General features: G+C 36.0%; 1 protein-coding gene across 1 annotated transcript; it reads right to left on the bottom strand.

Moving 5' to 3' along the window:
• Positions 1-12,213: 12,213 nt before the first annotated feature.
• LOC126827552 (nectin-4) lies at positions 12,214-21,251 on the bottom strand. The gene is made up of 8 exons (XM_050557021.2): positions 21,125-21,251; positions 19,093-19,398; positions 18,307-18,603; positions 16,809-17,246; positions 15,605-15,629; positions 15,119-15,150; positions 14,060-14,185; positions 12,214-13,479 (listed from the first exon to the last, which is right to left on the bottom strand). Exons 1-8 carry the CDS (start codon positions 21,183-21,185, stop codon positions 13,409-13,411), a joined length of 1,356 nt encoding a protein of 451 aa, XP_050412978.2. The 5' UTR covers positions 21,186-21,251; the 3' UTR covers positions 12,214-13,408.
• Positions 21,252-26,091: the final 4,840 nt, after the last annotated feature.

The raw sequence follows: 26,091 nt of genomic DNA, 5'->3' as shown, positions 1-26,091 counted from the left end.
AAATTAATTTTGAGATGAATACAATGATTGAAATACTTCAACAGGAAAACATCAATATCCGATACGGCTTCTCTTTGGGGGGGGGGGGGGCGTCTTCACTCGCCTGGATGGTTCGTTAAGTTGGATGTTAAACCCCATTTCATTTGGATGAAAGAGCTAATATATCCCAGTGATATTGTTCTATTAAAGATTGGTGGGAGTGGCCGTGTAAGTGTTGCTTTAACGATGTCTGTTAATCGATCAATGATGATTTGTTCTCATAGAAATACAATTTCCATATATAAGTGGATGAATTCCCTGTTTGCTTCAATAAAACCAATACCATTGAGCCACCCTAACTATAATTTCACGACGGGTTCAAAACTTAAAGCTATTTTCAGCTTCATGATTTGGGTTTTGGTAGGCACCTGTATGCCAGTGAAGGGAAATATATGTTTAAAACCAGAATTTTATCAGAATATCCGGATTGGTGAAAAGTTATTAGGAGAACCAATGGTGTTTTATAAAGCTGGAGGACTTCTAGATTGTTATCGTCAATGTGGATTTTATTCCTTATGTCAATCTGTCAATTATGATGTCGAAACTCATCAATGTGAATTATTCGTGTTGAATAACACCATTACTGAACCAGTGGTTAACAATATCATAATGAAAGTTCCCAATCGTCAAAATCAGCTTTTTGGATCTTGTGAAAATCATGTTTGTCCTAATAACACAGTCTGTCAAGTTGAAGGTTCAAACCACGCATGTGTTGTTGTTGGTTGTCATGGTTATCCAAATATTCGAAATGTTAACAGTACGTCATTCGAGGAAAAATCTTTGTGGTTCTTTAATGCAACTGTTCTATATGCATGCGAGGATGGCTACTATCCATCTCTTAATGCAACGTGCTCTATGGCTGGTACTTGGTCGCCCTTCGAGTGTCTACCGTTTACTGGATGTGAAGAGAGAAGCGTCTGTAGTGGTAATGCTACTGCCGAGGGTGAATATTGGCTTTTCAGCAGAGCTTTGGGGGGATGGGTTAAAATTTTCTGTGGCTCGGGACAAAACGGAAAATTTGTAACTTTACACGACATTAACACGTTTTCTACTCCAATATTTTTAAAGGATCCGACAACGTGTGTCCCAGTACCTGTAAATCCCAAACGACCAAGTATGGGTTACACGGATTTCCAAAAAGCACGTGTTCGGCCTTTTTACAAGAAGATAGATGTGAATAGTTTGCGTTATTCCAATTCTACTTTTACAAGACAAAACTTTGGAAGCGCTGGAGATTGCGTTGATAATGATGTCAATGATACAAACAGTGATTGTGGACTAATTGGAAGATTTGTTATAAACACTAATGGTACAGGACTACGTATAAATTCCTCTGTTACCTGGGAAATGTGGGGTGTTGGTGGACGAGTGGGTAATATAACACGATCACAAGATGGACGTCGTATTGAAGGTTATTGTGGGTCAGTTGTAGGATGTGGTGGTTGTCAACCTAGCGAACTATTAATAGAACTTGATCCCAACTACAATCCACCACTTGATTCAGCAACTCTTATGAAGTGTAAAGCACCAGTTCCAATAGGAAATAACTAATTTGGAAACCGTTACAAAGATTGAGATAGGAAATGAAAATGATCTATATACAGTATGGACATCTACAAGGTTGTTAATATCCTTGAATGTTAAACAAAATAAAGTTGAGAAAAAGCAGGAGATAAAAAGCAAAACACCTCCTGTCTTCAAAGTAGATTAGTCCCCTGGTCAATACTGCACGCGTGTGCAGATTCGTTTAAAAGCGCGCATTCTTGGCCTCGACTCTGAATTTTAGAATATATACAAATGAAATTAGAGATTCTACGTCCAACTTTTCCGCACCAATTGTGCTAATGAAGACGGGCATACGCAATGCAGTGTGCTTTAAAGGAAATCTGTCCCGGACAGCTGCGCTACGGTCTATTCTTATTTCAAATTCCAACTGTTAAGAGTTCTTTTCGTGCATGTCCGTGGGTCTCGATTTTTTGTACCATCCGAACGACTATACATCTTACTCATTGAGCCACCGACATTCCCCTTAACTTCCCACTTTTCTGCACCAATAATTGCCAACTGTCAAGGTTCTTTAACATGTACACGGGATTCGGTTTTTTGTTCCATCCGAACGACTAGACATTGTACCTGGCTAGACTCTCCGTTCTATCAAGGAACTTTCCATACTTTTGAGATGAAATAGAACAGAAGGGGCTTAAACAGAGAGGAGGGGCTACTATTAAGCTTACGTTTCAGAGCCTAGAATATCGGATGGTCCCGAAAAGCGATTTTAGTCCACATTACTTCTAGTAATAGTACCCGTTCATTACCTTACACAGACCTGCAGTCAGGTTCACTTGAAACCAACCGACTCCTGGACGATAACGCCTCGACAAGGCCGGCACAATATCTGGAAAAATCTGCAGGAGAGCAAGCTTCGAGTACTGCTTCTACTTTGGGTTTATCAATTAGTGCTTACACTGTTTGTTAATTTTCTTTGAATGGCATTTAGTAAAAGGAACATATATAATCAAATAAGGCATTTTTTTTATTAATCACTATGACATGTTGTCCAAACGTCGCAGCGCAATAAACCATAGTAATTATTTCATAGAAGTGTGTTATTTGGTTGTTGATTGTTATACCATGTACCTACTACAGACTTTCCAGCGTTTTGTCCCGCTGTCAGTGGTGCGGGGAATGCTCACTAGTCCGTGGGCTCATTAGTCCACCCATATCTTTTATTAGGGATTGGGTTAGGAGTTAAGGTGCACTAGTTCACGGGTTCATTAGTCCACCGATATCTATTATTAGGTAATTATTACATTTATACATCTAAAAGAGAAAGTTTGCTTGTTTGTTTGTTGGCAATAGGAAAAAAAACTGTTGAAATTATAAATTTTAAATATCTTTATAACAAAGAGTTTTTACCAATCTGATCAAAACACAGATCCTATTTCGTTTCGTTTTTTAATAGTTCAAAATATTTCGTTTTACTTATCTTTACTACACTAGGATCTGGAACAGTAGTTATCATTGACGTGTTCTGGATGATGTGATGTTTTAGGCAATGAAACGGTCTGTACATCGAGCTTTTGGCGTTTGGTGCACGGAACTGTGGGTAGTCCACTAGAAACATCAATGCTGATTGATTAATCTGATGTCATAGGGTCAAAAGCCGCTCGTATGACCTTTTGTAGGCCATCAAAAGTATAAAAAAAAAACCGAAACGAAATATAGATCTGTATTTTAATCAGATTGAGGTTTTACAAGAAATCTATTGATGTTATTTTAATTTGTATTTTGGCGGGGTATTTATTATGATTTTGACAAAAAAATATTTTTGATAATTTTGTCCGCCATGAGGTGACACTTTTCTCAGAATGTCCAAGGGAGAAATCTATTGACACTATTTTAATTTTTTTTTCGCACAGTATTTATTTTGATTTTGACAAATAATGATTTTTGATAATTTTGTCCGGCATGACGTAACACGGGTTCATTAGTCCACCGATATCTATTATTAGGGTTGGGGTTAAGGTGCACTAGTTCACGGGTTCATTAGTCCACCGATATCTATTATTAGGGTTAGGTTTAAGAATTTGGGGGAGAGGATAAGTCTCCACATAAGCACTGACCTAGGGTGATGAAAATTAGTCCACCGATATCTATTATTAGGGATTGGGTTAGGGTTAAGGTGCACTAGTCCGCGGGTTCATTAGTCCACCGACATCTAGGGTTAGGTTTAGGGTTCGGATTAGGTTTTTTGATACCTATATTTATAGTATTTCTTATAGTGGCGGACTAGTGAACCCGCGGAATATTGAAGCCCTCTCAGTGGTACAGGACGGGTGGAGCGAACACGCGAGATCCCACATATGAGTTGGCTTGCACGTAAAATAAGCTTTGACAGCTGGAATTCGAAATATGCCTAATATCCCATTTCAGCTACTTATTTCTTTCCTGAACTTCCAGTCAAATCAATGGGTCACGGAATAAAACACAGGCTCGCTAACAACGAGTTCGCGTGTTCGTCTTCAGTGTTGGCCATGAACTATTCCTGTAAAAAAGTCGAAATTTAAAAGCCATTTCATTTTAGTGAGTATTAGTTATTCGTCAAATTATTGTTGAATTTTATATTTGCAAGACCTTTAAAGAATGTTATGAATGACTTTCTATTCAGTGGAATTGTTCATGTGCAAATATAGGCAGCGATATTTTGTCTAATTGGTCTTGTGTCTCTCCAATGTCTAACCGTTTCTTGAAACCAAACGCGTAAGAAAACTTGGGTTATTTCAACCATAATTTCAAACATAACTAGAACTGCGAAGCAGTAATGACGGGTTTCACTGGTGCCACGTTACCCTTGAACTTATGTCACTTCCGGTACCAATGAAACCGTTAAACAGGTTTCCACATAAGCATTGCACACATGAAATAAAATGGACGCAGAAACAACCAAATCCAGCAATCAATTCATTTGCTACATGTCAGTGATCCTGTCAAAATTACATTACTTCCGGTGATAATGAAAATGTTAAATTGGTTTATGAAATCAGAAATAGCATCATCACATGGTGAAAATTTTATGTAAATCCTATAATAATTGCCACCTTTATAGACCAAAAACCTTGAAAAATGACTTGTAGAAAATCGCCTATTTCTCTGCAACCGTACAAGTTAGAAACCATTTTGAGGTATCTGTATGATCGAATGAGTTCATTCTATTTGTTGATTGGAATCAAATATCATAATTTTAAAAACATTACAAATCTGATTCATTTGAATAAAATATCTGTTTTGAAGGCTAAAAATACAGTTTTTGCCAAAATGACGTTACTTCAGGTGATAATGAAAATCTTAAATTACTTGTATGAAATCGTAAATGGCATTATGTATCACACAGTGAAAATTTCATGAAAATCGAATAATAATTGACACTTTTATTGACAAAAAACCTTAAAAAGTGACCTGTTGAAAATTGCCTATTTCTCCGCAACTGAACAAGTTAGAAACCATTTTGTGATATCTATATGATCGTAAGGGTTCATTGTATTAGTTGATTTGAATCAAATATCACAATTTTAAACAAATAACAAATATGACTCATTTGAATAAATTACTGGTTTCGAAGGCTATAAATACAATTTTTGCCCAAATTACGTCATTTCCGGTGATATTGAAAATGTTAAATTGGTTTGACCTAGTTAAAATTGACATTACACATCAAATGGTGTCACTTTTATGAAAATCGAATAATAATTGACTCTTTTACAGGCAAACTAGCGTAAAAAGTGACTCATGCAAAATTGCCCATTTCTCGGCAACTGCGCATATTACAAATTAATTTTCACATACATTCTCTCCGTATAGATTATTGCTACGAGTTTATGAAAGTTACGAAGTAATATTTTAAAATATGAAAACGCTGGATGGGTTGTAAATAGCTTAATTTTACACCTTTTTTCACCTTTTAATCGAAATAGCCCGAAAACGGAATCGAAATTAAAAAAACTGGTCCCAACATTTTGTGCGCCTTTAAAGAGCGCACAATTTCAGTTATACCAGATTTGAAAAAAAAAAATTTGCTTTCGAAAAATGGTACCTAACTGTCAAAATTGTAGTTTTTTGTCAATTTACGCCACTTCCGGTGCCGACAGATAACACTATTGGTAACAAAAAAAATGGCAATTGAGACAACGGAGCATATGAACTTTGTTTTATACAAATCGAACAATAAATAATTAATCTAGGACTGAAAAACTGAATTAGCCAATGGGGGCCAAGGAAAATTACCGTGACAAAATTTTTTCACATTTTTGCCCAAGTCAGAGGACTCGTTATATTTGTGTAAAACACGACCAAAAAATATTCATAAATAAAAAAGTTTTTTGTAAAAATTTAAATTTTCTAAATTTAGCGCCTAATATCTGCGAAGATTTGCCGAAAATTATAAATCAAAAGTAGCGTAGCTATGTGCCCCGTCTCCGGCTATGCCAAAATGCATCCAAAGTTAAAATCCAATGATTATTGTTAAAATTACTGCAATATTTCTAAAAACGATAGCTTCGGTGATTTCGGACATTTCGCATTGTCGCAGAACGTTCAAAATAGCTTTATCCTCTAAGTCACACCCACTTTTCCGATAAAACCGAAGAAATCGTAACGATCCGACAATCAATTGCTGAGATCTACTCAAAACAAAAGAAGAATAATAATAATAAGAATAATAATTTTAACAAAAACAATAGTGTTTCACACAAGCTACGCAGTGTGAAACCCTAATAAATAATTAATATATATTTATAAATCGTCATGGCACGACTCTATAGATGCTATAGATATTGAGAATTTTCCGTGCCCAGATCATTATAATAAGTTTGTTTGAATGTGTTTCTTGCTATCCAACTCTCTCCTATATACCTCCTTATATGGCGGATCACGTGGTTAAGTGGGTAAGACGCTGGCTCGCTAGCCTGGAGGTCAGGTGTTCGATCCCTGCATTGGCCGAGAAAGTTCATCCAGATTTTCCGGCGTGGTTCTCCCTTGTCAGTTATGCAGGACGGAGGTCCCCTGTACACATCGGCGTGCACGTAAATGACCCCTAGACAGTTGGAAGTCGATATAAGAGTAGGCCGTAGTGCCGCTGGCCGGGCAAAATTTCCCTCATAGCACAATGTATGGCGTATGCCCGTCTTCATTAGCCCAGTTTGGAGTAGGACGTTAAACCCCATTTCATTTCATTTCATTTCTCTCCTCATATTGTGCTTGATAATGATAAGATGATACTTGTCGTGCTTTTTGAATAAAAACTAGGGATGGATTCCCATAAAAGTGTGTTTCTAAATCTCATGGAATGGACCCACCTATACTTTGTAGATAGATGAATCATTATCTCCCCGAAAACCAATCGTCGACTTTTTACGACATATGTATTGAATGAAGTGTGAAATACCATAGACCAACCAATGAAAGGAAATACGTTTTAACGAATATACCAACTGGCCTAATGAAGACGGGCAAACGTCAAGCTTATTTTACGTGCACGCCAACTTGTACACAGATCTCGGGTTTACGTCCCACCCCTCCTGCACCACTGACAAAGAAAACAACATGCTGGTAATTTCTCGATCAAGACAGGGATCTTACGCGGGAGCTCCAGATTAGCTAGCCAGTGCTTTACCCCAGTACCGGATCGGGGGAGGGGGGAGCAAAGTGGGACAAATGTCCCGAGCCCCCCACATTTAGGGGCCCCCACAATTCTGGGTCATACTAATATTTTATCCCGGACGGAGCCAACCAGTACCTGGGCGGAGGGGGCGAGGATTGGGGCAATGGGCAGTAAGGGATATTGGGGGCCCCAAGCACTCAAGGGGGCGGAGTACATACTAGTACGATCCGCGGTCAGTACGAACAATTTGAACAAACAATGGGGGCCCCCGCACAGGTGGTATGTCCCCCCCCCCCCCACAAGGTTAATCCGGCACTGCTTTACCCACTGAGCCACCGAGGCTGCATTTGTCACCGATGCTATAATTATAGGGAACACAATTAGGAGAGGGCGTTCTAGACCATATCTTTAGAAAGGTGAAATAACTGAATTTTAGATCAATGTTAACGAGTGAAATGTATTTAACGATCGACCAATAAGCCTCGGTCTTTTTTTAATCTGTAAAACATAGACAGAATACGGATCTAATAAAAACATTTAATCTATAATCAATTGTCCTTAATCTCCTGAAACTACATAAACACATGGAATTGGTGTATTAAGATTCTTATCTTAAAATATTGGTATAAACCACTCGATACGACATTGTGTTTTCCTTGCTTCATACAAATAAAGCTAGTGTAAACATCTTATCACTGAATCAAAAGAAAGTTTGTTTTTTTTTTATCGAATTAAGGAATCTATAAAATTACTTTTCAATTGGTTAACAATACTCTCTAAAAACGTAAGATTAAGGCACATTTTATTGGATGTTTATCTCAAATTATCTCACAATTTAATACATCAAAGTTATCTATTATCTATGGGGGGTTGGATGGCTGAATGGTTAGCGTGCGCGCGCTGTATCATAAAGTCTGTCATTGAGTCGACTGGCGTGGTTTCGAATCCCCGGTTGTACGTGACAAGGAGTAGGATCGCCTGTCCAACCTCGTGGGGTTTCTCCGGGTCGTCCGGTTTCCTCCCACTGCTAAAGTCCCCCATGCGCAAGAGAATTATTGAAATAAAATGAAACCATATGTTAGTCCCGAAATGACCTAGTTTGTGTCGAGTGGACGTTAAACCCTATTTCTCTCTCTCTCTCTATTATCTATGATCACCGATTCAAACAATAAGCAGAAACAGATTAGTGTTGTTAACGGTTATTGATTATCAGGTATTATTATTATCCGATTATAAACAGGAACTGCTTACTGACATATAAGAAACAACTAAATATCAACAAAAGAATTTTATAGAAAAACAAGAAGTATTATCCTATTTTGCTACGTTTGAACGAATTATTAGTTCAAGTAAAAAGACATCGCTTAGGGCAATTTAAATGCATTTAAGGATAACCACATATATATTAAAACGTTATTATAATTGAATGTGCAGAAAGGCTCTTTTGATTTCGACGCACAATTATAGGCTATACTGAAAGAAAGGGTTCTAAAAATCGGCCCAACCTATCTCATGCACCATCAAACTTGAATATTTTAAAAGAAGAGATTTGGTATGAGATTAATTTGAGATTTGACACAAACTTTGGTTCTGACATTCAACTATGATGGAAGATGTTTTTGGATCTTAAACAAAGTAAATCGCCAATCAAGATCCTCCATGAAATGTTTAACTATATCTATTTGAATCACATTCCTGTATCCAATTCCCTATTGAAAGAATCAATCTGATTAAAACACAGATCTTATTTCGTTTCGTTTTTTATACTTTCGATGGCCTCTACTACATGAAGATCTAACCTGTTGCAGTGGGGGGTCGCGTCAGGGTTCACACGAGCAGCCTTTGACCCTATGACGTCAGACATTTGATTAACCAATCAGCGTTGATGTTTCTAGTGGGATACCCACAGTTCCGTGCATCGCACGCCAACAACTCTCTGTAACAGACCGTTTCATTGGCTAATCCCTCACATCAACCAAAACACCCCTTCCAGATCCTAAGACAAGTAAAACGAATTTTTGAACTATTAAAAAGAAACGAAATAAGATCTGTGTTTTAATCAGTTTAGAAAAAAAGAACTGTCTTTGAATTTTTGGGATATGACACATATTGTTAGGTGATGGTGAGATTGAAACTTGTAGATACGCATCAATATTTTGATTTCTCACACTGTCATCCTTCACATACAAACGGAAATATCTCATCATGGTCTGGCGCTAAGATTCTGCACACAAGGTACAAATGTTAAAACAAAACGTGAATACGAACTGAACTAAAGGTATCAATTACCGTTGGTCACTATATAGAACCCTGTCCAAATGTTACATAATGGCAGTTGTTACCGTGCTATCTTGACACATGTAAGCAGAAGTGATTTAAATATCTTTATTTCAGCCATCGACATCCAGTGTTACGTAATATCCTTTGTCTTGTAAAGCCATCGTACTGAACGCTTAGCCTGGAAATAGCCAGGTGTGTAATCTTGTGAAAAGGAGATAGAGAGAGAGAGTGAGAGAAGTGGGGTTTAACGTCCACTCGACACAAACTAGGTCATTTCGGGACTAACATATGGTTTAATTTTATTTCAATAATTCGCTTGTGCGTAGGGGTCTTTAGCAGTGGGAGAAAACCGGGGGACCCGGAGAAAACCCACGAGATTGGACAGGCGACCCTACTCCTTGTCACGTACAACCGGGGATTCGAAACCACGCCAGTTGACTCAATGACAGGCCGTATGATACAGCACGCACGTGCTAACCATTCGGCCATCCCCCCCCCCCCAAAAGGAGATAGACAAGAGAAGGCCATGGGCTCCTTGGGTTAAGGCTAGAACAAGGAGTTGGCACCCAATGGTGTCAAGCCAAGCTATCACCATGGATCCTCAACACAAGCTAATTACAGAGTATTAAGTATTGTACATGATATGTTTGAAGAACAATAAAAGTATCATCTGAAGTTAAACCAGTGCTATCATACAAATCCGATTCAAAGAACCTAAAAGTGTTACACAAAACCATCTCCCCGTATTACTAACGAGAGCACCGCAATATACGTCCACATTCCTGCTTTGATTGATATGGTACTTTATAAAATGAAGAGAATGAAATATGAAATGGCTGTAATATGACAAGAGGCAAAAAGGGCTAGGCATTGGGTTTGTTTTGCCAAATTTTCAGAAAAAATATTAACAAAAAGATGGATGTGCCACTGCCCCAGGGACCAAAATAAGTAGTTGCTGTCTTTACGCCATAAGGAATAAATATGCAAAGTTCCAAGACGATCCATTCAGAATTGCAGCCTGTAGACGATAATTACAAAAATTGGGCTAGGCTCTGCCCCTGGGGGTTGGATATGGAACAATATAAATAGGCACCGCCCTGTTATTGAAATGATTGATATGCTCAATTTGAACAAAATCTGTTAATTATTGCAACCTTTAGAGTATTTACCGATAAAAACTAACAAAAAAGTGGGTGCGGTACCACAATCCTCGGGGTCGGGACATGCATCAAAATAAATAGTTGCTATCCTTACAGTATAAGGAATATATATGCCAAGATAATCCATGTAGAATGCCAGCCTGTAGACACAAAACACAAAAATTGGGCGTGGCTCTGCCTTCGGGGTTAGACATGGACCAATATATATAGGTACAACCCTATGCTGCAGCATTCCAAATTGGATCCAAATCTGTTAATAATTGCAACTTGTATATCATTTACAGACAAAATATCAACAAAAAGTGGATGTGGTACCGCCGAAAGGACAGAGGGTATGGTGCAGGGGGTTTGGAGGAGGGGGTCGTGGATCAACGTTATAAGGAATAAGTATACCAAGATAATCAATTCAGAATTGTAGCTTTCGGGCGGTAAAGGCAAAAGGTGGGCGTGGCTCTGCCCATGGGGGTCGGGGCATTCACCAAAATCAATAGTTGACGCCCTCAGGCTATAAGGAATACAAATGCCAAGTACAAAGCTGATTAATTCAGAATTGCGGCATGTAAACGACAAACACAAAAATTGGGCGTGGCTCTGTCGGGGGTCGGGACATGCAGTTGTCGTCCTTAGGCTATAAGGAATACATATCACAAGTTCAAAGAAGATCCATTAAGAATCGTTGCCTGTAGGCAACACACACAGACACAAAGAAAAATGGGTATGGCTCTGCCCCTGGGGGTTGGGCAATCACCTAAAAACAATAGGGGGTCATCCTTAAGGTATAAGGAATAGGTATGCAGAGTTTCAAAATGATCTGTTAACAATTGCACAAACAAAGACATACAGGGGGTCGGCCATGCGCCAAAAATAAAGAGGTCAGCCTTAGGGTATAAGGAATAAGTATAAGACGATCGATTAAGAATTGTGGACTGTAGGCGACACACAGACACAGAAAGAGAAAATGGGCGTGGGGGATGGGCATGCACCCCAAACGATAGGGATGTTCCTTAGGGTACAAAGAATAAATATGCAAAGTTTCAAAATGATACGTTAAGAAATGCGGCCTATAGACGACAAACAAATATAAGAAATGGTCGTGGCTCTGTCCCGGGGAGTTGGGCATGCACCAAAAACAATAGGGATCATCCTTAGGGTATAATGAATAAGTATACAAAGTTTGAAGAAAATCGAGTAAGAATTGCGCCCTGTAGGCGACTTACATTCATACATACACACACACACACGCACACAAACAGGGGCGACCGCATAATACGTCCACATGTGGACGTATAACAAGTGACAAAATGAAAAATATTATGAAAAATTCAAGAAATTAAAAAGCCCCAAAGAGCCATCACATTTTAGAAAATTACTCTCTTTGTCGTCTAAAGTATCCTCTCATCAACAAACACCCACTATTACAATGATATTATTGAAGCGTGGGAAGGTCCCCAATCCAAGTTTTATAATTACGGGATTATCGAGTTTGAATTGTTTACTAGTGGGTATTATCTGCACATACAGTTAGTTGGGTGAGTAATACTTACCGGTAAAGACGGAATAAAGTCATCTACTTAATAATCAGGTTGTTGTTTATTACAAATTTAACGTCCAATACATTTTACATGACATTATGGACAGGTTGATTTAATTAAGGTATTTACATAAAAAAAACATGCCTATAATAAAAATAAAAATAAAAAAACATGCCTATAATAAAAATAAAAATAAAAAAAACACCTATAATTAAAGTGTCCTTGCTTTAAAGATGCATTCTGTAAGATTTAGATAAAGAGCTGCAGTTCTCGCTATAATACTTCAAAAATAGATAATGTAAAATGAATATATTGAAAGTTTCATTCAAATTACTTAATTCTGAGTGAAGTTATCACTGTTTCAAGTTTTGACAAGATGTGGCATTTATTGTTTATTATAGTAACAACGGTACATGTTATTCGAGACTTAGCCTCGATTCACCGTTTTCAAATTAAATCATTAAAGGCTACCGTGGTTTAATCCGTTTACTTCTCCACCACCCGATAGCCTAAAGAGTTGATTATAGGCTTTCCATGTGAGTAAAAGTCTGAATAATATTTTATATAACTTTTTAAGCCAGAATAAAGACAGGTAATAGGCCGATTTAGCTCTTACAGCATGCATCTTTAAGAGGTCCTTAAGACCTTAAAGAGTAAATAAGGGGACGTTACTTTTAAAAAAATGAAATCAGGTCTGATCACACATTTGAAAGCCAATTTACAACAAAGATAACTAATACTTAGGTATTTACATTAAAACAATCAATGAACTACGTACCAAATATAAAATTGATTGCGTGACTTGTCCTGAATCAGTTTTCGTATACGTTCTAATAATTTAGATCCGATTAAAGTACGGCTACGTTGTTCGACTATGCATAAATTAAAATAATCTATTAATAATAAAATCCAGTACTTTTATAAGGTACTGATATGTGACGTATATATAGTACGCGAGGGTCAAATTCCATGGGCTATTGTTACACCTCAACAACAGAGGTTGTTATTTAAAAGGTTTTCTATAAAGGCGAAACATTATAATTCTACGTGATATTCCACTCTCTTTTGCGATTGTACAGTAAACCCACCCATTCCACTCGGCATACATGTATATAATTTTCCGCTTTGGTTTACTTAATATAATTAGTATTACAATTTACACCAACACCAAAATATACATCTATGCTTTAGACAGTTAAACTATTTATGTGTGGTTGCTGTTTCAGGACAAATGTTGATTCTTATTCCGTTGAGTCTTGTGTTCTCTCCATGTTCTCATAAAGTGAGTTATCTCCCTTGGTAGCGGCAGTATCTGTAAATGTTATTATAAAAAGCCTATTAAAGATAGAACCACAGTAGCAACCATTCAAATGAATTAACACGTAATATAATAGGTATATTTAGTTTATCTATGCTTAGTTTGGTAATTGTTTGTAATGATATTAACAATCATCGCCACACTTATATTATATTGTGACCAACATGTGTAACACGGCCATTTGTCACACTGTCTGCAAAACGGCACCAAAAATAGATAGCAATGTCCGTCTTCACATTCGATAATTCTCCCCATTACGTTGTTTTTCGAAATGACTTTTTCGCGGACTCATATGTTACAATTTATGTTCTTCTAAATACGTTTTTGTATCGAGCAAGATAAATAGGTACAAGAATCAGTCTAATGAACTAAAAAATACAACGTCCTTCGGCCTCGCTCAACTTCACTCTAGTTAGAGCAGCTAGCGCATGAACAACTTACATCAACAATTCGTAAATAATTATGAACTCTGATGAGACAGAACTACATATTACAAGAATGTATATCTATTTGGCTTTATTATCACAAAAAGCCATTGGAGAAACATCCGAGGCTACGTAAATTTACAACTCACCGGAAGCTTGGTTATCGTATTCTTGTACTCGTTCAGGAGACGAGTCTGGAACCGAGACAACATTAATACTTGTATACTGATTGTCATCTCTGGTATCCAGCTCTAATCCTTCATAATTTGAACTTTCTACAATAAAAGAGGAGAAAAGACACATTTTCATTGACAACCCCACAAAATGACATGTAAATAAAATATCTGCTATGAATTCAAACAGTTTTTTCAACAGTACTAATGTACATGCCTGTTGTTTCTCCCTGTGGGTATTCTCATCTTTGCACAAAATAAAAACAACCCATGACATTTTAATCTACTTATAATGTACATGCTTATTGTACATTCTTATAATCAACCCATCTTAATCCGAGTATACAATATCAACTTTCTAGTAACATGTTGATCAACAATAATTGTATTTCCTTTCTTTCTTTGGCCCGCCTATTGACACACAATTTGTCCCGTAAACATATACACGGCACATCCTAAGCAGCGTGTACTCTATCAACTTCTACGTAACATGTTGACCAAATTGTTGATCAACAAGAATTTTATTTCCATTCTTTCGACAACATGTTGGTCGACATATTGACAAACATTTTACTCTGTACACCTAGAAGTTGATAATGTGTACAGACCTTCAGTTAAGGCGTACCAGGTACTTATGAAATGAAATGGGGTTAAACGTTCTACTGTTCTGCTCCTAATGAGCTAATGAAGACTGCCAGGCGCCATACAGTGTGCTATGAGGGAAATTTTGCCCGGGCCTTATATCGAATTTCAACTGCCAAGGGATCTTTTACGTGTACGCCAATGTGTACACGGGACCTCGGTGTTTCGTCCCATCCGAACGACTAGACAGCTGTCCTTGTCAGACCCTTTGTCCTGCATCACTGACAAGGGGAAACCACGCTGGGAAAATCTGAATTAACTTTCTCGGCCAATGCAGGGATAGAACACCCGACCTCCAGGCTAGCGAGCCAGCGTCTTACCCACTTAGCCACGTGACCCCCCACCCACGTACTTATACAGCACCCCAACCCAATTACAACGGATAATACTTACCGTTAATTATATTATTGGGAGCGGTTACAGGTCTGTAAAATAGAAGATTATTTTTAATGCATAACTCTAAACCAATTCTACCATGAGAAACACAGGACACAAAATCCATCTTAAATGGCGCGCAAATACAAGACATACCAAATAATTTTTTTATATTTGTAAATTATTATTTATAACGACCGAACTTAATTACTGTGTTGTAGTATTACGCTACCATGTGTATTTTGAGAATAAAATATTAATCTGTTTATTAAGTGTGTGTTTTTGCGGGTTCAAGAATGGGACATGTTATTTACTTTGTACTGTGCAGCAGTTACTACTCGATACCTCACCCCTCTTCCTTCTCTTCAGACATACTGAATACAGAACAGATATTTCCAATTTAAAATGTTTGTACATGTATTACATTGCACACCATTACTTCAATGACTATAAAATTATTTAATTATAATTAACGATTTAGATTCAATTTATCATTTTACTCACGTGATTCTGCTTATTGCCTCGGATTCTAAAAAAAAAATTTAAAAAAATTGTTTTATCATTTTCGGGATTAGAATTAGTCACATTATGGCTGTGAATAATACAAAAAACCTTATATAAGATATGTTTAAAGCCTCGTGCACTCCAAGAATTTTATTCTGTCCATTATAAATATATATAAGTAGCAATGAACATCATGGTCCATTATAAATATAAGCATCATGGTCCATTAATTATATACATGTCTGTTGCATTTGTTTTGTTTGTTTTTTCCAGCGTGGCTTCCCCTTATCAGTGGGTTCAGGACGGAGGGCATGACGATGACAGTGTGTAGCCGTTCGGATGGAACAAAATACCCAGGTCCCGTGCACACGTTGGTGCCAACTTAAACGAACCATTGACAGTTGGTATTCGAAATAAGTGGAGGATGTAGCGTAGGGTCCACTTCTGGGAAAATTTTCCCCTTATAACACACTTTATGGTATACGCCCGTCGTCATTAGCTTAGTCACAGAACAGCTGTCTAGTCGTTCGGATGGGTCGAAAAACCCAGGTTCCGTGTACAAATTGGCGTGCACGTAAAAGATTTCTTGGCAGTTGGAATTCAATATAAGAGTAGGCCGTAGCGCCGCTGCCCGGGCAAAATTTTTCTCATAGCACACTGTATGGCGTATGCCCGTCTTCATTAGCTCAGTTTAGGAGCAAAACAGTAGGACGTTAAACCCCATTTCATTTCATTTCATTAACTTAGTCAGGGCAGTCAAGTAGGACGTTAAACTCCATTTCATTTCAATTGTTTGGGGGATAAGATAGGGTTTCCTTTTTAGGCAGCCCAAGGGGGTATATACAAAGTCCACCGTAATTAAACGCCACAATTACCCGTCAACAGTAATCCATATCTCTACAATACGATAAAAGATTAATACAATACGAAGTAATCAAAGGTAGTTAAGTCGATAACCATTTTTACTGGTCAATATGAGATATACGACTAACTGTTGTTAGTTAATTGTATTTTACGGCCGCTTCCACCGAGGTGATATCGCAGACAAATACGACTAACAGGAGAATACAGTTGATAAAACAACACACAAAGCCAAAACCTTACCGTTGGACAGAACCATAAACACAGGCATTATCCACATCTTTAATGTTAGTTGTTGACTTTATAATGGTTAATATCAGATGCTATAAGTTAGTATCCTTACCGTTAGTTTTGGTTGTTGACCTTCTATTGGTTAATATCAGATATGCGACCAGTAAGGAGAGTACAATGGACAATACCATAAACAAAGTCAAACCCACGGCGAGTCCAGTAACAACTCCAGACTTATCTTCGTAAACACATGGAATAACATAAACCATTACAGGTGATGATATACCTGTCCCAATACCATTGTTACCCGTACAAGTATAGTTACCAATGTCGTGCGACGATGTTGAATCCACTTTAAATATATCTGATGTTTGATCTGTCAGCTTTATACCATTTCTACTCCAAGTATAACCATGTGGTGGTACTCGAGGGTTGGTGTCTTGCACGGAACATGTCAATAAGAGTTGTCCCCCTTCAGCAATGACTGTGAAAGTTTTTTCAGCAATAGTTATGGAAGTTGCTTCTGTTACAATGTGGATTGTTGGTTGATCTATAAAAAAAAGATGAAAACAAGAGTTGAAAATCCTAAAATAAAAGCATCACCCCTAACCTGAAAACATGAGCATATAAAAATACAATCATAAAGGTTATTATCAAATATTAGTTTGATATCCAACATGTCCACAACACGTGTGATTATATCAAATACACCTGCAGGAGGGTAATGATCTAGACCAATCAATATTGTATATACATTAAACGCACGTGTTAACCCATGGGACCACCAAGAAATATAAAGAGTCGTTTCTATATAAACGTTCACGGTTTAAATTTTAGCCAAAGTTGCGTTTTGTCTGTTTACAATGTCTTATTTCAGAATAAAAATTATCTATCCGTGTTTCTAAATTCAATCTCCTTCTAAAGTTTATACTAAAGTTCCAAATAAGATTTAAACGATGACACTAGCAGATCTGACAAATTTGAAGATATATTTGGCCATAGTGCCTTTGCTCAGAATAATTCATAGATTTTCCACTTTTTCACCTAAAAATACCTTTACCACAAATTATATATTTATTGATATTTTAGTATGTTGTTGATGTTAATACATTCATGTCCCTATAAATAATCGCCTTTCTCTCACAATTCATAGATTTTAAAGATATATCGGTAAAACAACTAAAACAGGGTTGTTGTTTTGTTTTGTTTGGTTTGGGTTTGTTTTTTTTTGGGGGGGGGGGTACAATTTTCTTTTAAAACCATCCCAAAACTACCTTTTTTTTACAAATTATTTTTTTCTTATATTTTTAGTATGTTGTTAATACAAGTCCATGCTCCAATAAAAATTAAGCTTTCTCTCACAATTCATAAAATAGCGAATTTTCCGTTTTTTCCACTTTTTGGCGATTTTCTCTTAAAAACATCTCAAAAATACCTTTTCCACAAATTGTATTATTGTATATATGTTTAGTATGTTGATAATACAACACCATACTCCAATTTGCACTAACAAAAAAGCTTGTGTTGCAATAAGTTGCAAGTTGAGCAATTTCAATGCTAGATTGACTAGGCTATAGGCAAAGATAGTCACTTTTAGATTTTAAACTTACACGTTACGTCAAGTTTGAGAAAATCCGTTTGAGCTTCGCCATAACCATTAAAAGCCGAACAATAAAGAGTGTGATTATTCAGATGTTTGTCCAGTGTTAGTCTTAGTCTGCTTGTTGATACTCCATCCTCAATATCCGTTGTTATATCTTCATATAGCCTATTATCTGCAGTGTCTATGTACCACGTGATGTTGGTTGTAGGGTACGTCACTTCCGTCTTACATGTTATATCTTTGGGCTGACCAGCAATAAATCTTGGATTTTCTGGACGAATTAATGTCAAGTTTCCAGTAAGTTCTAAAACAATAAAAATCACAAAAACAAACAAACAAACAAAATACTTGATATTGAAAAGGTTGATTCAGATAATTTTCTCGACGAATTAGTGTCAAGTTTCTAGTTAGTTCTAAACGATAAAAATCTCAAAAACAAAAACACCAAAAAAACAAATATTTAATATTGCAAACGTTAAATTCCGTAATTTCGGTTGTTTTATTGGATGTAGTTTTCCAAAAAAAAAATAAAAAATTATTCCACCGCCCCCACCTTCCTCCCTGACACCGGATAGAAATCCCCACCACCTCAAAAAATATTAAATATTACAATCAAAATCTGATAAAAAAAAATTATTTGATCCGTTGGGAGTTTTTCATCACTTGATGAAGGCGATTTCACTATTCACATGAAATATCAATGAAACTGAATTTAAACAATGATTTACCCACTAATACCTCATTCAAATGACCACCAGGAGTGGTTGGGGTATAATATTGATAATATCATTACCTTTAACATCTAACTTGATCTCGGCATGACCCAGGTCATATCTTCTTTCGTCACATATCCAAGTCCCACTATCTCTTGATTTCGATACGTTTTGTATATAAATACTAGATGTTTTGTTTACAAGGTTAACCGTGGTGTTATAATAAGAAGGATACTCTTTACAATCAGTATAATGACATATCGCGACTCTCGTACCGTTTCTATACCATATGATAAATCTAAACCAAGATGAATTAGAAGTACATGTAAGTGTCACTGGTTCGCCCTCCACCACATCAGATGGTTCCACTGTAATCTCTATTAAACCTGTAAAACTCAAACCAATGAAACTTACATTATACATATATAAACTAAGGATATTATTGCTTATTAGGGTTTTATACTGAATAATAGTGGATTGATGAGGCCCACTCAAGACTAAGCTATGGCGGCATATTAAATTTAAACATCTTAATTTGTTTATGTCTCATAATTTTTATTCTTGTAATTTCTAAATTGATAAATTGGGCGAGGTCAGAACAAAAAGTTAGTATTAGCGTTAGAGTTTGTGTCAATAAAAGACTTAACCCAAACTCCTTAATCTGATGTTCGGGTTTAGCAAAAAGATTACACTTTAAAATTGAAACTCATGGTAATATTCCATAAGTAGTATATACTATCTACCTTTGAGTTCATCAATTTATTAGTAGATAATTATATGATTCATGTGAGGCCAGCAGTTAGAACTCATTTTTTTTATTTTATAATTTACCTCAAAACTTAATGCTAACTCACTGTTATCACCTCAACCAAATTTGTAACATTCTTTTAATTACGTGAGTGAAGTGTTTTCCTAATCTCCGCTCAATTAAACATACATTATGCAAGAACTAAATCTGTCTATTGCAGGTCTTTTTTTTAGGCCTGAAATGTTATCTAAATTATTAATTAGACATTATTTCACTAACCCAGGTTATAATCAACTCTAGATGGCATCGCTAGCCTGCGATCTTTAGTGGATTATGAGCCGAATTACTGCATAACTTTCCTTCGCGATTTAACGATTAAATGGATAATCGAGACTAAGCTATTTGTCGTACTGACTTTAGTAATGATGATCTAGGCTAGCCGGAAATTTCAACCGCTTAGTTCTCGGTTCATAGTGGATCAATTTGAATAAAATTTTAACCAAATTGCCTTTACATTATCTACTTTTTAACTATTTTACTGAGAACTGCCAACTTGTTATCGAATCTCCAATAATGTATCTTTAAGGTTTCTTATTTCTTAACATGGGCTCCATGTTTGAATTTATTTCGGTTAACACTAGTGTTGTCTTTGAGACTCTACCTTTTATCCACAGTTGAATGAAATGACTGAAAATGAAGCTGTAATTAACTCCCTTTTTGACTTTACACTTTATTTGAGATCAAACGGTAGTAAAGGAGTTATACTAGTATTACATTAAGTCATAAATATTTACTCCAACACTGCTTTTGACCTTACCCAATGTATAATGTAACAGTGTAATTGGCCTTCCAGTCCTGCTATTTTCATTTCATTTTATGTTATTCTATTTTATTGTAAAATAACAATAGTAGATTCATAATTTGCTCGATGCTCATGCTAATTATGTAAAGCTTCAATGAATAGAACTGTTTTCATTTTTATAACAGAAATAGCATAAACTAGAATACAATTGCAAAATTTACGCTGAACGAATACGAAAGTTGATTCATACATGGTCTTAATTTAGGATTGCACGAAAAAAAAGTTTAACCTGACATTAAGAAATTTAGAATTTTGAATGTAATATACCGCCATATCTACCCCCCCCACCCCCACCCACGTGTATATTCGATGAAATGTCGTGTATATTCGTTACTACTTTAGGGTTTTCTTGGACCGGCAGTACGTATTGAAATATAAGTGCTAATGATACCGTACTTGAATGACAAGTAAACATCTCCCATCATGCCTATAGCTACCCGACTGACTATATGACTGAATGTATGGCAACCATACAACCTTCCCCTAAAGAACTGTTACATACCTTTACTGATGGAACGGACAGAAAGACAGAATACCACCAATATCATCAACGTGTTCTCCATGTTGAAGAGTGAATAATGCAGTGTGTTTTTCAAAATATTCACGACAAAAGGGAAAGGGAAGTAAAATCTAGACTATAATTATTTTATGATATCATATTGAAACTTAATAATGTATATCTATATCCATACACGTAGCCTATACGACAGTGCAGGAATACATATTAGGGACTAAGGCTAACATCACACGAAGAAACAATGCTTAACTCTAACCTTAAAGCTAAAATTTGAATTTATATATCTCATTTAATCTTCACATTTTGCACGCCTCCTGTTTGACGTATTTATATACCTCATCTTGTTTCTCTTCTGTCCATTTTTAAGTTTTGATATTCTTTATAAAGACAGAATACAGAATAACATCAAACTAAAATACATTATAGCAAAGGTTTGACTTATTAATATATTCCATGTTCGGCCAGCAAAAGTGGATGATATAATAAAGAGTTAAAGATGGGTTCCCAGAAAAGTATTTATCGGGTGGTTATTTCCAATAAAAGTATGGCAATTTTGGTATATATGGAAAGTAAGATATCCAATCTTACTAGAAAAATACTGGATTCCCCGAAAAACACTCATGGAGCGTATACAGGACAAAAATGTAAGGGTTCCCCTAATCAGCCCGACGATTAGGAACTTATGCAATAATGTCAAAGGTCACAAGCGAACATTGAGCGCTTGATGTACAAGTTGATAAACTTTATGCAGAGTTAGACGTACAATACTTTCTGAGATAAAAATGGCGGAAAAAGACGCGGGTAGTGGATAATCCGAGAATTTAATTAGGATTCGATATTTGTAATAAATAGTAAGCGATTAAAGACAACATCGTCTTATATATGCAATGAATTCTCCTCTGACTCCCAAGACGTGACGTAAACATTACCTGGTTTGATCGAATTTTAATAGCAGGACATTCCTTCGCAATTACAATGTTTGAGAAGGATTTGAAGCATAATTATGACAAATTAATTAGTTTGAATATGTTTTTGGTCCATATATACCATTAAATCACCCAGTTTGTACGCAGGAACCTATCTTTAAATAGTACAGTATTCGACTAGGAATGGTGGATGGTATTTTAACGATAAGGTTCGAGACTGGTAATTCTCTCCCCATTAAACATTCGGATAATCTTAATCTTTATAACCACACCAAATATCCCACTACGTCACAATAATCTGATAACTGTCTCAAGATTTGTGTATTTATAGGACGTGATGTCAATGTCTTTACTTTTTGATCCTAGACAAAATGGAGCACGACAAATACAACTGTAGGGAAAGTTGGAAGAGCGGCGGTAATTGCTATAAATATCTTAACTACATCCAATAATTGCAATATATTAACAGTCTTATCTTGAATTTAGTAGTCTCAGCCATTACCGTCAACACCACAGTACAAAAATGCATTGTTAAAACGTACAAAATGACATCCTCTTGTCCATTGATAATCAAAGCTGTGTGTTATTACTGATTTTAAATCTTTGAGCAGCATTTGATACTGTTGACCACAAGGTGCTGCTCTTGTGTCTTGGTGTAATGGGTTTAGCTCTTAATAAACTTAAATAGTAGTTAACCGTTCCTGTCACTTTGGACAAGAAGCATTCCGACAAAACAGATCTGGCCTCGAGTTCACAAAGCATTTTCAGACTTAAATTAAGAATTTACTCAAAATTGGTTGCCTTATTTTAACTAAAATATAGAGCTTTATAAAACTTTTTTTGTTTTAATGTATCAAATACATCAATAAGAAACTATGTGCAAAGCCTTGTGTTTCTAGACCAAAGATATTTCTCATAAACAGTGATTGAAAGTTGAGTAAATTCCTAACTTAAGTCTGAGAATGCTGTGTGAACTCGGAACCTGACCTTCGGTGTGCCCCAGGGTCCTGTTTTAGGCCAAATTTAGTTTCGCATATACACTACACCGTTGTCTAAATATATTTTGAGAAACATGGTTGTGCAGTTCAAACTTTACGCAGATGAGAGAGTTCAATATATAAAATTGAAAAGTGTATTATAGAGATTCGTACATGGATGGGAATCTATTTCCTCAAACTGAACGACGAAAAGACTGGATATATTCTCTTTGAATCAAGCAGTTTAGTTTGCAAACTTGATCACGGTGTTTCACTTTTAGTTGGTGAACATCCAATAATATCCACATCTTCAGTCTGTAAAAGTGATGTTATCTTTGACAGTGAACTATCTATGGATGAACAAATTGCATTAGCAATATTTGAAGACCCTGCTATTTTCAACTGATGAATACATGTATTACATGTAGTAAAATTAGTAAACATTTGCCAGTTGAGTCACATCACGATTAGATCAATGCTAAAAACCGGAAGTAAATATAGTGACCATATCAACACCACCTTTAATCCACCTTCACTGGTCAATAATTGATTTTATAATTCAATACCAGGTCATTCGTTTTATTTATAAATGTTTAAATCATATGGCACCGTTATATTTATCATCTTGTTTAGATATGTATAAACCTATTCATACATTGAGTGATTATAATTCACCTGTCTGCAAAACGGCTAGACTGAAAACTAACGGTGCTTGATCGTTTACAATACAGGCCCATCAATTGTAGAATGAACTCTCATGTCTAGTATTCCAATTCCTTGATACCTGTAGCTATTTTTGTATTTTGTTGTTTAGTTTTTAGCTGTTATTTTCTTTGTGAATATAATATGTGTTCTACTCAATGTAATATCGTATAGCCTATCTGTATGATGTTATACACTGTGATTGTAATATGTGAACTATGTACTATGCCGTTATTGATTATTTTTAAAATAAAGATTTTTGAAAAAAAAAAATGAACTCCCATTTGTCCTCAAAAGTTCGACCTGTTTATCTTGTTTCAAATCACAATTGATAACTCTCGGAAATTCTAAACTTCGGATTAGGCTAGCATGATGATCAAGCCTAATTCCTAATGAAATCTTCAATAAAAATACAACTATTAATATATAATATTATTATATAGGTACTTCTTAAACCATGGTTATAAAATGCAGAAAAACTGCGAATGTATCTGATATGGAGTTTGAAGAAATGCACTTTCATATCAAAGAGGCATTGTAAAAGAGCTAAATCTGCCTATTGCAGATCTTTCTTTTTGTCATAAATGCTATATCTATCTTCTATACTAATATTTGTGACTGTCGTTTGTCTGTCTGTTTGTTTGTCTGTCTGTTCGGGGTTGGCGGCTACACTAGGTCTGTCCCGAGTCTGAAATTTGGGGTATACGGGTAGCTCGGACCGGAGAGTAACATAGGCCAGGTGGCGTTAGTCTACCACTTCCGGTTTCGGGGTTATGACCCCGAGCGAAGCCGGGCATTCTGCTATATAAATAATTAATCCTCTAGAACATCGGATGTCCTCGATTTTGAATGGACTGAAACACGTTCTCAATTTAATCATTTAATTTAGAAATGGACAATCGAGACTTTGTTTATTATCGCAACAACCGGGTTACAATGAGACTACGCCATTCTTCAAACAGTCACAACGTCGCTCAGAATAAAGTAATTTGACTGAAATGTTCAAAATATTGATTTTTCATTATCGTTTTTAAAACTTTTAAAGCGAGAACTGTCCGCTCTATATCTAAATCTTGCTTAATGCATCTTTAACACACCACTAACCAACAAACACATTTCTATTGCAAGAATACATTGTATTTATTTTGTAAGAATGGTTCGGAAACAGCTCAGAAAATAATCGAAATACAGAATACTAAAATAACAAAATATGCTATAGACCTATATTGGTCTCTGAAATTAAAGATTGTATGAATATTGGTCTCTGAAATTAAAGATTGTATGAATATGAAATAAAACCATTGGATATAATATGTATATTATAGTGACAATACAGAACAGTAAGTCTAGGAGGTCAACAAAGAAAATTGGTTATAGGCGCAGTACTTCAATTTCACATCCGTTAGACTGAATCATAGGTTATGTCGACTCTAGGTCGACAATTGAATTTTGGGAAGTGAATCAGCCTAGTTTTTCTTTCAGAACACTAATTTTATAAGAATCACTAAAATTTGTCCTCTGTTAATTTGTTTCTCGATCGGTAATTTAGCTCTCACATGAAGTATGTGTTAAAGATACATTATGTTATAGCTAAATCTGCCTATTGCAGGTCTTTGTTTTTAGCTTCAAATGTTACATACACTAAATTTAGACATTTATTAAAAGAGAGAGCGAGAGAAATGGGGTTTAACGTCCACTCGACACAAACTAGGTCATTTCGGGACTAACATATGGTTTAATGTTATTTACATAATTCGCTTGCGCGTAGGGGTCTTTAGCAGTGGGAGGAAACCGGAGGACCATGTTTAAATTAAATAAAAATATGGCTGAACCGTTTTGATCTATTTAATATCGAAGAAATCCGATGCCACCGAGGGTTAATTATGGTCTGGATCTGTTAATTAATATCTAATTAATAATTTAGAAAATATTTCAGGCCTAAAGAAAGACCTGCAATAGGCATATTTAGCTCTTGCATCATGTATGTTTAACATGACAAACCCATGATCAGCTCTCTAGAACATTGGATGGCTGAGATTAAAACTTTAATGATAAAATGGATAATCGAGACCTAGTCCCGTTTGTCCAGTATCGTTGCAACCTTCATAAAGAATCGGTACTACATATTCCAACACTCATACCTTGGCTCAGAATAAAGTAATTTGAATTTGAACTATTATATCAAGAACAGACAACTCTTTATCTAAATCGTACACCTTTAATGATTGTATGAGTTAATGATAATAATTTGTCCTTGGTGAGAATCGGATATAAATCGTTCAAATCTTATTTCGTTGATGTTTATGCCCCATATGAGGTCAATGTATTTGATAAAAGATGAGTGTCT

The sequence above is a fragment of the Patella vulgata genome, chromosome 7, assembly GCF_932274485.2.
Source record: "Patella vulgata chromosome 7, xgPatVulg1.2, whole genome shotgun sequence".
NCBI classification, from domain to species: domain Eukaryota; kingdom Metazoa; phylum Mollusca; class Gastropoda; family Patellidae; genus Patella; species Patella vulgata.
Note: the sequence above shows the minus strand (reverse complement) of the source record. Positions and strands in the feature narration are given on the sequence as shown.

Bases quoted from the DNA above. Each gene is read 5' to 3' on its own strand.
- LOC126827552 (XM_050557021.2), bottom strand. From the start codon at position 21,185: ATGGAGAACACGTTGATGATATTGGTGGTATTCTGTCTTTCTGTCCGT. The intron at 19,399-21,124 runs GTATGTAACAGT...TGAGTTTTACAG, and splicing joins TGTCCGTTCCATCAGTAAAG to GTTTAATAGAGATTACAGTG. The intron at 15,630-16,808 runs GTAAGGATACTA...TTTTTTTTTTAG, and splicing joins GTCAACAACCAAAACTAACG to AATCCGAGGCAATAAGCAGA.